Source organism: Peromyscus eremicus, chromosome 4 (genome assembly GCF_949786415.1).
Source record: "Peromyscus eremicus chromosome 4, PerEre_H2_v1, whole genome shotgun sequence".
NCBI lineage: Eukaryota > Metazoa > Chordata > Mammalia > Rodentia > Cricetidae > Peromyscus > Peromyscus eremicus.
Window position 1 is genome coordinate 57,605,255 of NC_081419.1, and position 11,389 is coordinate 57,616,643.

At 45.2% G+C, this 11,389-nt stretch overlaps 1 protein-coding gene across 1 annotated transcript; it reads right to left on the reverse strand.

Moving 5' to 3' along the window:
* Nucleotides 1-3,495: 3,495 nt before the first annotated feature.
* On the reverse strand, nt 3,496-4,566 carry Neurod1 (neuronal differentiation 1). Its single transcript, XM_059259197.1, has one exon. It carries the CDS (start codon nt 4,564-4,566, stop codon nt 3,496-3,498), a length of 1,071 nt encoding a protein of 356 aa, XP_059115180.1.
* Between the last annotated feature and the right edge of the window lie 6,823 nt (nt 4,567-11,389).

Sequence of the window (11,389 nt, forward strand, 5' to 3'; positions counted from 1 at the left end):
TTTTTTCATGGATACAACCAAAGCTATCAGAATTTTTTCTTCCTTCCCTTTCTCTTTCTTTGTTGATTGGTCTTCACGGAGCAAACTGTGTTCCTATTAGCTCCATGTAAGAATTAAGCAAATGTAAAAACTGCAAAAGTCTCTTTAAAATATGGTTAACAATTCATAAAAGAAGTGAAGGAGATAATTTAAAGGATTTCTTATGGTTTGAAAATGCCTTCCAAATATTCATTAAACATTTAAGTGAGTAAATGTGTAGAATATGTTTCTGACACTGGCACTGGTTTGGTGGTATTTCTCCCATCAGATGGAAGTGCTATGCCTTATGCAGAGTGCATGCAGTTCATTCATGCATAAACAATATCATTTTCATAAATTAAAACCTCCCCTGCAGAAGGAACATCTGTGCCTGCCTTTGAATAAAAGATGGTGGCATGCGAGTTACTCCCTGACTGACTGAAAGAATCCCTATGCTTACAGAGTGAAATTATAAACACCAAATGAAAAACAAAAAGAGTGAAATGGAATCTTCTTCCTTCATTTCTACATTTTACGAAACCCACACTCTAGCTGTCTTTGCTTTCTGTTTTAAATGTTGAGATTCTTAAACCACTGTTCTCTGTTCTTCGGTTCACTATAGCAACAGTTTTTAGTTTGCATGGAGACGTCTAATTTTAATTACAGGTGAAATTGAGCTGCTTAATAGATCAGATCAGATCTGAATGTTCACTTCATGATGTCCTGTACTGGGAGGACGGAAGTATTCAAATATTAGCATTAATGTCTCTCAAAGTCAGAACGGGAGAAGAATTCAAGGTAGGGGAAGCAACAGCTTGATTCCAAAAGAACTGTTCTGATTCATTTGGAAAGAGACTGCTGTATTTGGGATAAAGTTGGGACCAGCTTAAATGTATTTCTGTGTATTATGAAGGCTGATGGAAAACATGTGTAAATGATGTATTTTAAATTACACTAATTTTTTTTTTGAACATTGAAATATCCCTTACTGCTACTGTCACAGCTTGATGTGGCCCCATTGGCAATGTCATTACTGTGGCTAATTGTTCCTGTCCATTAGATTACTCACATTTTTCTGGAGCAGCTTGCTAAATGAGGTCAGCTTTCTGGAACCCTTAAATCACCAATGAGAAGGAGATTAAAGGGACATGGTTGGGAAGGGAGGTAGGCATCCAACGTGGCATCCGAATCAGAGAAGGAACAATGGAGTTACTAATGACAGTAATCAGGGAACCACAGTAGAGCCAGAGTACAACTGCCAAAATTGCTATTCCCTAGGAATCCAGACTGTCAGTCATTTCTCATGGGAAAGGAAATGCCAAACAATTTTTTAAGTGGACTTACCAATGGATAGAAGTTAAGTTGTAGTGTGTGTGTGTGTGTGTGTGTGTGTGTGTGTGTGTGTGTGTATTTATGAAATCAAAATTCAAAATGCTAGGGCTGCAAAGGAGACTGGGAAGCAATATACTTTCCTAAAATAGAATACAAATAGTATATTCTTATGTACAAAAAAATCACTAACACTTTTGTGGAAAAATTATTCAAGTAATCCTAAGACACTTACAGAACAAGTATAAAATGCCATATTTTCTGGGAATCTTTCAATTATTTAGTCTCCCTACAATATCAGATATATAATTTTTGAAATTCTAGCACTGTTTTGAAAGAAAGCTATTTAGTTCAGGAAAATGTACAGGTAACAGAACACTAAGAAAATATGCAATTTTTTGTCGTAAATGTATAAACAAATTAAACTAAGATATTTTGGGGTCTTTCTGGCTAATAACTAAGTAAATCCACCTTAAAAATAAGAGAAACTTCTAACAATCATTTCAACAAATGATAACAATCACACAGGCAAAAAAAAAAATCTACCCCAAAATTGAAGAAATGTAAACAAAAAGCACAGTCATTTGTCTGGCTTACTCTGCAGTCCAGTGTTCCAAATCATGAAGCAGTAGCGAGGTCTATTTGTTATCTATGAAGAAGGGATGACTCCCTAAGCAAGATGACACACTAAACATAGGACAAGCTCAACTTTTTACTTTCCAACTAGTGCTTAACACTTTCAACTCAGCAAATACCAAAGTTGATCCTCCTCAGTACACTGGATCCTTTAAGAACCACTTTTCAAAGAAATGAAACAATTGTTCTGATTTTCAATACTATTTTTATTGCAACTGCATGAGTGTTTTCTAAATGTGCATTACACCATAATACACAGGATTACAAACAAGATTACGGTACAGGTCAATTCCAGTAGTACCAGAATCACATCTCAGACAGCACTTATTCTGGACTGCATTTTTACATGCAATAGCTATTGTTCTAATTATGAATTCAATGGTTTGAATTTTATTTAAGCTACTGTACTAACTGACTACATAAGGTATAAATCCCAACATTAACAACCTGAATAAATTTAGGCTCAGATTTATTACATGAATAGATGACAAACCACCATTTGTTTTGACTATGTATAAAATCATGCATTTATATTTTCTGGAAACATCAATAGCTTCAGACACTCCATAAAATTATGGAATTCAAAGAAAAGACTAAAATGAAAGAGTGCAAATTGTATGTGATAGTCAAGCAGCTTTTGATTTAAAGGAGTGTGAGTGTTGGCATCTATTTATAATATGTATATACAAGTTTGTGCAAGTAATGAATGGATCTGTTTTGAGAAGGAATGCATCTCTCTTTTCATCCTCTTGAGTGTTATGGATCTGGTTTCTACTTTAAGGAGAGGGACGACTTTAAAGTGAAACGGATTGCTCAAATTGTGCAATTTGTTGTGTTTTGTTTTGTTATTTTTTTTTTTTACAATTAGAGAAGAAAGAAGTGCTAAGGCAACACAATAACTTTCTAAGCACTTTTCTGCTGGTTTAAATTAGTTAAATTATTTTGTATAAATTAGATATAATTCTACTTTTCTGATATGTATAAAAATTGATGAAGCTGCATGGTTTTAAAATAGGAAATCCACGTTATAAAAAGTCATTAAAAATTCTGTACAAAATCACAACAAAATAATTCAGCATGGGAAAGGTAACAAGTAGTAAAATGCTGGTTGAAAAATATATATTTATATATATTTTAATTGGCCCATTTCTAGTTTAAAAATTGCATAGATCCTAATTATTGCTTGTGATTTTTTTATCCCGATCAGATAATTAATATGATCTGAATACAGCTACACGAAATTCGTGGTACACATTTTCATTTTTACTTTACTGTATTGTTATTATTTTTAAAATAGAAGAGCTATAGAAAACAATACATAAGGTGAACAGGAACTTTGATCCCCTGTTTCTTCCAAAGGCAGTAACGACAATAAATACATATATCACTTGAAGCTTCTTCGAGTATTTGCACTTTGCAGCAATCGTAGCAAAAAGGCTGCCTTCTGTAAACACGACAGTCACTGTAAGCACAGTGGGTTCGTTTCCCAGGAAGGGTGAAACTGACGTGCCTCTAATCGTGAAAGATAGCATTGAGCTGGGCACTCATGACTCGCTCATGATGCGAATGGCTATCGAAAGACATGATATTGTCTATGGGGATCTCGCAGCGAGGGGCAGCGGCACCGGAGAAGATTGATCCGTGGCTTTGGGGCCCTGCCAGGGTCGCTGCAGGGTAGTGCATGGTAAAGGCATAATTTTTTTCAAACTCGGCGGATGGTTCGTGTTTGAAAGAGAAATTGCCATTGATGCTGAGCGGCGGGCTGAGGGGTCCGTCAAAGGAAGGGCTGGTGCAATCAGTCAGGGGGCTTTCAAAGAAGGGCTCCAGGGCCGCGCTGTAGGCGTGTGGCGGCGGCTTGACGTGGAAGACATGGGAGCTGTCCATGGTGCCATAGGGAGGGCTCGGTAGCCCCGGGGACTGGTAGGAGTAAGGGTGTACCGGGAAGGAAGCGCTGGCTGTCGGCAGATGCGGGGGCATGTCCGGGTTCTGCTCGGGCAGGAAAGTCCGGGGGTTGAGCTGCAGGCAGCCAGCGACCAGGTTGGTGGTGGGCTGGGACAAGCCTTTGCAGAGTGTTTGAACGAAGGAGACCAGGTCAGGGCTTTTGCCGGAGCGCAGGATCTCTGACAGAGCCCAAATGTAGTTTTTGGCCAAGCGCAGTGTCTCGATCTTGGACAGCTTCTGGGTCTTGGAGTAGCAGGGTACCACCTTGCGCAAGTTGTCCAGTGCTGCGTTCAGCCCATGCATGCGGTTCCGCTCACGGGCGTTGGCCTTCATGCGCCTTAATTTAAAACGCTCTAGGCGCGCCTTGGTCATCTTTTTCTTTTTGGGCCCCCGTCTCTTGGGCTTTTGATCATCCTCCTCCTCTTCTTCCTCCTCCTCCTCTTCCAGGTCCTCATCTTCATCCTCCTCCTCTCCTCCGTTTCTCAGAGAATCTTCCTCCGCATTCATGGCTTCGAGCTCGTCCTCCTTCTTGTCTGCCTCGTGTTCCTCGTCCTGAGAACTGAGACACTCGTCTGTCCAGCTTGGGGGACCTTGGGGCTGAGGCTCGCCCATCAGCCCGCTCTCGCTGTATGATTTGGTCATGTTTTGACTTCCTGTATTCAACAGGGAGAGAGAGAGGCAAAGCAGAAAGAAGAAAGGAAAAACAAAAAAAAACAAAACCTCACTACATTTAAAAGCTAGATAAGCCTTCAGCTCCCTCTCCCTAATCCTGCAGAAATGCACACGAATAGAAACGCACAGGAGTCCACTGCAAAATGGATGCCTCTAGGAAAAGTTAAACGCAACGCTTCATGCTGGCATGTTTATGCCTCGCTGCTGCGTAGTAGATAGTGCTGGGGCCGTCAGGAATGGCTGTGGGTACGTTTCCTAGTGATCAACTTAACTGATGCCTGCCCTGTGTGGAAACAAGTTCAGTGTACATGTTTTTCTGCATGTGTCCCAAGTCACTCCCAACTCACAAAAACGATTAGTTTGGAAATGGAACATTCTGAACCCATCTCTGTTCTGGATTCTCGGTACTTAGAGGTTTAAATAAATAGAAGAGCCATTACGTAATTTACTAACACTGACCCCGATTTTTAAGAAGATTATACAGGAGGGAGATTGGAGAGCCAGTGCACGAGGAAAAGTAGTTTCTACCAAATTATTTTCCCTTCCACGGCACATTTGGCCACAGAAGTGGGCACAAGTCCTCCATCCGTCCCTGGCCTTTCTTTCCTCTCCTCACACCCCCTGCTAAATTCCCACCTTGTACAAAAGCTCTGGCTCCCAGGCGAGGCTCTCCCACGCGCCGGGGATCAGGTGCCGAAGGCTCCTCTCTAATAAACAGCCCATTGAAAGGGCCGCCTGCTCTTTATTGGGGCTTTTCAAAGTTCGCCTCAAACCTCCCTTTAAAAGATTGAGTAATTACAATGGTCAGCGATTGGCGATGGTGAAGGTGCCGCTTCTAATAAGGACTGTAAAAAGCCTTTAGTAAAACAACTGAATGTCTGGCCCCAGCAGAGGCTGCTGGGGACTTGGCCGCCTCTGGGGCAGTAACAGGTAGCACAAGTCCCCTTTCCTCCCTCTCTCTCCTCTCACATTTGAGCTAAACTATCTCAGAGTCCGATTAGTTGTCCAGGGTGTGCGTACTCCATCCCCTTGACATAGTTTCATATTCACAGTGCGCCTAAATATCTGTACACAAAAATAAAACTCTAGGCAGCAGGCATTTTTCTCTCTTTTCCTCACCAGAGTAAGTGAGAACGTGAAGTGGTTGTTTGCTTTGGGGACTTTCAAATATTCGCTTACAAATAATTACAGTTACTCCCCCCACCATAAACATCCTAAAAGCTCCTATACTATTAAAAATTAAATTTAATTAGAAAGCCTGCAGGGGGTACTTGAGTGCTGGGACTCATTATGTGCAAGTACTTGTGGGCAATTACGGGGAGGGACACTGGTCTCAACACACAGACAGCCGGCTCCACGAACGTGCGCATGCAAAGTACCAAGGTACAGTTCTTCAATTAATGCTTTTATTCTCGAGAGAGGAAAAAATAGGAATCATAATTACCTGTTGTTAGAAGGTCCTGAGCAGTGACGATCTCATAACCCTGGAGCTTCGGGACACCGTGCCTTCTGCGTGGGCGAATTCCTCGTGTCCCGGCGGCGCGGGCGCTAGGGTTATATAGCCGTGTTGCTGATGCTGAGCGCGGGCGGGGCCGCGAGCTGAGCAACGAGCAGGTCCCTGCGCCCCGCAATCGCGCACGCGTCCGGGCTGAGCGCCTCCCGCCCCCACTCACCCCTCCCCAGAACTTCCCTCCCGCCCCCTTCCACCACCACTCCCCTCACCCCCACAGTACCTCCGCCCCTGCTCCTTCCTCCCCGGCATGCGCCATATGGTCTTCCCGGTCCAGCCAAGAGCCGGGAACCACGTGACCTGCCTATTTGTATGCCGTGGAGCGCTCCATTCCGGCCCCTTTGTGGCCAGAAGAAAGTGGCCCATCTGTCGCCAGTTAGAGACTCCGCGGACCTGTTTTTACCCGCAGGAGAGATTAACCCTTTGTGGCGGCAGAAGGCAGAGGACATTGGGGAGGGGTTTCCTGGAGGCGAGCGGGAAAGGTTAAGATCCTAGCCTGAAGCCCGCCTTAGCGCGGGAAGGGTGAACCAGGCACAACCGGGGAGACTGAGGTGCGCTGAAGAATCTCCCCTTGACAATGGTCTCCGGTGCAGCTTGATCTCTGTCCTCTCGGAGAGGCCCATCTCTTGGCTTCTATTCCTTGGCAGACGCTTTGCTCATTGGCACCAAGGGGTGGCTGGCTTCTAATCTTCATCACCCCTCAAGGCAATCGTATATTTCATATAAAAATGACCTCATCTGGAAACGCAGCTTTGACTAGTTCTCAACCCTTCTGATTAGATCACCCTCTCCCAACCTCTACAAGACAGAAATTTTGTACCTGCCACTGGACTTTCAAAATGTGATCCTTTCTGTTCTCCTAGTCTTCAGCTGCTCTTGTCCTTGGAGACAAGACAGTCTTCAAATCTGACCACTAGAATTTTGTGCCTAAAGCTAGTTTTGCCAGCAGGCCTTGGCTCCATTGGCCTTCAGAAGCTTTTGTAGTAAAACATGACCTCACCTAGCCTGTCTAAGGAATGCTAAGATTCAACACCCCTGTGGCCCCAGCTTGGCATTTCATTCCTGACATAGACATAATCTCAACCACTGTCTTCCTCTAGCCCATGGTGCTAAATCTCTCAGGCCTTGGAATCCTGGGTCAGAAAACTCTCAAAGAGAGGCTGCATCGTTTTCCTTTAGCAACTATTAGTACACCTTTGTTTGGAGGAATCTCCAAGCCTTTGATTTGACCGGGTCTCTCTATCTTTTGAGTCAAGCAAAGCCTGTTCTGGAAGAAAGAGCCTTATCTATTCTTAAATAACTGTTCTTTATTTTCTCCGTCGGAACAAGTCATGTTCCAGAAGGATGCCCCTCCACACCTCCGGTGCAAGAAAGAGTGCAAGGGGAGGAGGAGGAAGAGGAATGGTTGGCTCCTTTCTCTTCCAGTTCCTCTTCTAATTCTTCATTAAGTTCTTACTCTCCTTCAATCCCTTTGCAATGACTGCATCCTCCTTGAATTGCTTATGCAAAGGCAATTGCCCTAGAGTTTGCCAACAGTGTCAGGGCTGAGCGGCTGGAGTGGGGTACATCTGGGAAGGAAGAGGGACAGAGGCTTCTAAGGAGATCCTGAGCACTTGGAAGGTATTGGATGTAGCCTTCCAGACCCAGGACGAATCTACAAAGAAAAGCAAGGCATTGTGGGGAGTTCTTTGGTGGTCCAAAACATGGCACCAGTCGTTCTGGGGTTCCAGAGCAGAACTGCCTGGAGCTTTGCTTTTTCTTTGTTCTGTCAACCGGCAAAGAGCAGAGCGAGCAAGAAGCACTGTCCTTGTACTTACTCTGGGTGCTGAGTTTAAACCACGGAGACTTCAGAATGCTTGGTCCCCGCCTAAACCTTGAGGTCTAAGCTCCCTGAAGATCTTATTGCTGCCGCCCTTTTCGAGAAGAGCTGGCATATCTTGGTTCGTTGATGTGTAACAAGGATCCTCGCTCTCACCTCTACATTTTGGAGGAAGCTACAGAATAGTTGTTGGGGCAGGATGGACGAGATGGCTCAGGGGTTTCTGAAAGGAAAAGCTACATCTGGGTATTCCTGGGACCTGAAGTAAGGTCTTTCATCGAGCTTCCCAGCTTGCTGCACTATGATGTGGCCCTGAAACCAAGTCACAAACACCAAGGCGCCCGGCAAGTGCCCCCTGAACTCTCTGGACGCAACGACTGCCTAATAAGGATGGCAGTTCAGTTTTTGGTTTTTTTGTGTGTGTGTATTCGGGGCAGGGGACAAGACCATAAGGCCATCTGAACTGTACCCAGCTGGAGGCGCGGTGGAGTCCACCGCTGGGGCCCATGTCCCTGGCCAGAGTGCCCCTGTGTGCTGCTGAATCTGCTGGCATGGTGGCGGGGCGTGTAGCCGCGCTCCCCCAGCTCTGGCCCCACCGGGCCACCCTAGGCAGCCGGGCGGCACGCGAGCTGCACGCGCAGGCAACAAAAGCCGCTTTTCATGACTCAATGCCCTCGAGCAATGCCCTAAATCTGCCACCCCGCCGGGTCCTAGTCCCCAGCGCGGCACTGGACCCGCGTCCAGGCGGTTACAGCCGCAGCCCTGGGCGCCCGCGGGGAAGCAGAAGCCTGGGGAGGGATAGGGAAAAGGAGGGGACAGAGGAGGGTGGCCTGGCCGTGGGGCGGGAGCACATTCACAGAGCTAAGATAAAGAGCTGGGTCGCGGCTGGCAGCGTCCCGGGTGGTGACCTGTTTTTTTTTTTTCTCAGAAACAGATGCTTGCGTTCCATGAAAGGACCCAGTGTGTCCATGGCTGCCCCACCGACTCAGAGTCTCCTGAGCCTCTCCCCGAGGGCCCTGGAGTCAGGAGGCCTGGCCTGGGCACCTTCCATCCGCAGGAGTCCATTGGTATCCAGAACAGCGAGTGCTTGAAGACCTTGGGGCACAGTGGGTCACGAGGGCCAGCGCTGAGAACTAAAGCCCTCCCTTAGGTCCGGTAGCTGCAAGGCCCTTAGAAGGCCAGAGGATGCTAGTTCGGATCAGAACACTGGAGTGACTCAGACTTTGCTGCTCAGCCTCTCTGGAGGCGGTTGGACTCCAAGGTCCTGGCCAGAAGCTGGAGTTGCCGGGACTCGACAGGCAGACGACAGGAGAGAGCCAGGAGCAAGAGAGACGCTATTAAAATGCCTCGCTATCGCCTGGAGCGCAAAACCCGTTCTCCCCAAATCTCCAGGGCTTGCGGCATAATCTTAATTAAGATAATTGATTCATATTGCACCTGCGAGAACGGAAAAAAAAATTGATTCCAACCCCCAACTCCACAAATTGCTTAGAGCTATTGGATGGAGCAGGACGAGGCTGTGATTTGGAGAGTGATTTAGTGCAGGGCTTCCCCAGCTCGGCCTGCCTGGGCCCTTTTATTTATTATTTACGTTCTCCGGATCCCGCTGGGGCCTTAGTGGCCCCCCTCCTGGCGCCGACAGACCTCAAGAGAATACACCTCTGCCTCCCTGTCAGAATTAAGGGGCTTCCTTTAAATCCATTCAGCACTTGGAATCAACAACATAAAAATAAACGCCGCCAGAGCACCTTGGCAGACGCCGCTCTCGGGCACGTTTGTTGTCAGAAAGCCTGCGTGTGCAAATGTGTTAATGCGCGATTGTGGTTGAGTGTTCAAGCGTGTGAATCTGAGTGCGAACGTATGAGCACATGTGGGATTGTATAATCGTGGATAAGTGATTATGTGCGTGTTTGTCGACGTGTATTCGAACATTTGAGGGCATAGATGTGAGTGTCAGTGCTGTGTATGTTGTGAGGGGGGAGCTATGTGCTCAGGGCTCCATTTCTCACCAAGTGAAGAACAGCTTGTGGTTCAAAAGGGTCCTCAAGCACCCGCTATTTGCCAGCCTTTGCCATAACAGAAAAGGGGAAAAAAAGTAACAAAAATCCCTTGTAGATGGATGTAGCTTCAGGAGTCAAGAGCTGGCGATGCCCTTAACAATGGCCGACACCTTAGGCTGAGGAAGGAGCAGAGCAAGGGTCTAAAGGCAAAATAGAAGAAACTGACCAGCCAGGCTTAGAGCCCAGACGACCTAGGGAAAGGGCTTCCTGAGAGTATCAGCACCGTGGACAACTCCTACCTTGTGGCTCCGGAAACTGGCTTTCAGATTTAGTGAGAACTTCCCTGATGTCCTTCGCTTTTTTCCTAATGGCTTTCTTTTGCCAAATCACTGGTCACCTTTAGTCCGAAAGCCTTGCAGGGCTGAATCTAGTTAACGACCTTAACAGAGTAAGTTTCCTGGAAACCTAGATATCCTGATGTGGAGCAGGGAGAGATTAAACCAATTCCAGCCAGTGTGTCTGAAACAAAGACAGAAATTGAATGGTTTTCCAAAAAAGCCAGTATTCTAACATTTGTACCTAATTGCCACAGGGCTTCTGTGGAGATAATAAAACGCCTCTAAAATGGTTTTGATTCTATTTTACTGAGGATGTAAATACTTATTTATCACAATTATCAAATCAACTCTCTGGTTATTTTACACCATAAATGATTTCTATTAGTGGGGGAAATTATATTATTTTCTCAGATTTGATAAATCACAAAGATGTAAATACTGCATTGGTGCAAATGGCTACTCTAGAATACGCTGGAAAACAGTCTAGTGCTGCAGTTCTGGGAAGAGCAAGCACCTTCAACAAAAAATATGCATCATACTCCCCATTAGATTGGGACAGACCAAGGCAATGTGGGAATAAAAGAGAAGCCTGACCGCTTTGGAAGCAGATTGCATTCTAATCAGAACATATATTTATTGATGTTATTCCCAAATATGATTAGCAAACAAAATCCCCATCGGCTGTTGAGACATCATTGTCATTTAAAGGCATAATTATTTTAGGTTCGAGAATTCACCCCTAGAGTTTCACCTTCTTTAAATAAAATGTTTTCTTTCTTCTCTCAAAAGATGTGTTTGCACTTGAATTAAATATTGATAATTTGACCTTTTGTGTCTTTAACTCATCAAAGTGGGAAAATTCCAAATGTAGATCTTGGAGTTTGGCCCTGGTGGGTCTTTCCACTTGAATAGACACTGAGATTAAAGAGTCCAACTTCCTCTTTCACTGCTCTCTCCTTGCACTAATTGCTTATGCAAAAATGCAGATTTGTATTAATTAGTAACTCCACTGATTAGTTCTGTGGTATTTTCACATAATACATCATGCTGCAGACATGAATTTTGGCACATCACCCAATGGTGGATCTGGCTGTAATGCAGATTTCATATTAAAATTAAATCTCAG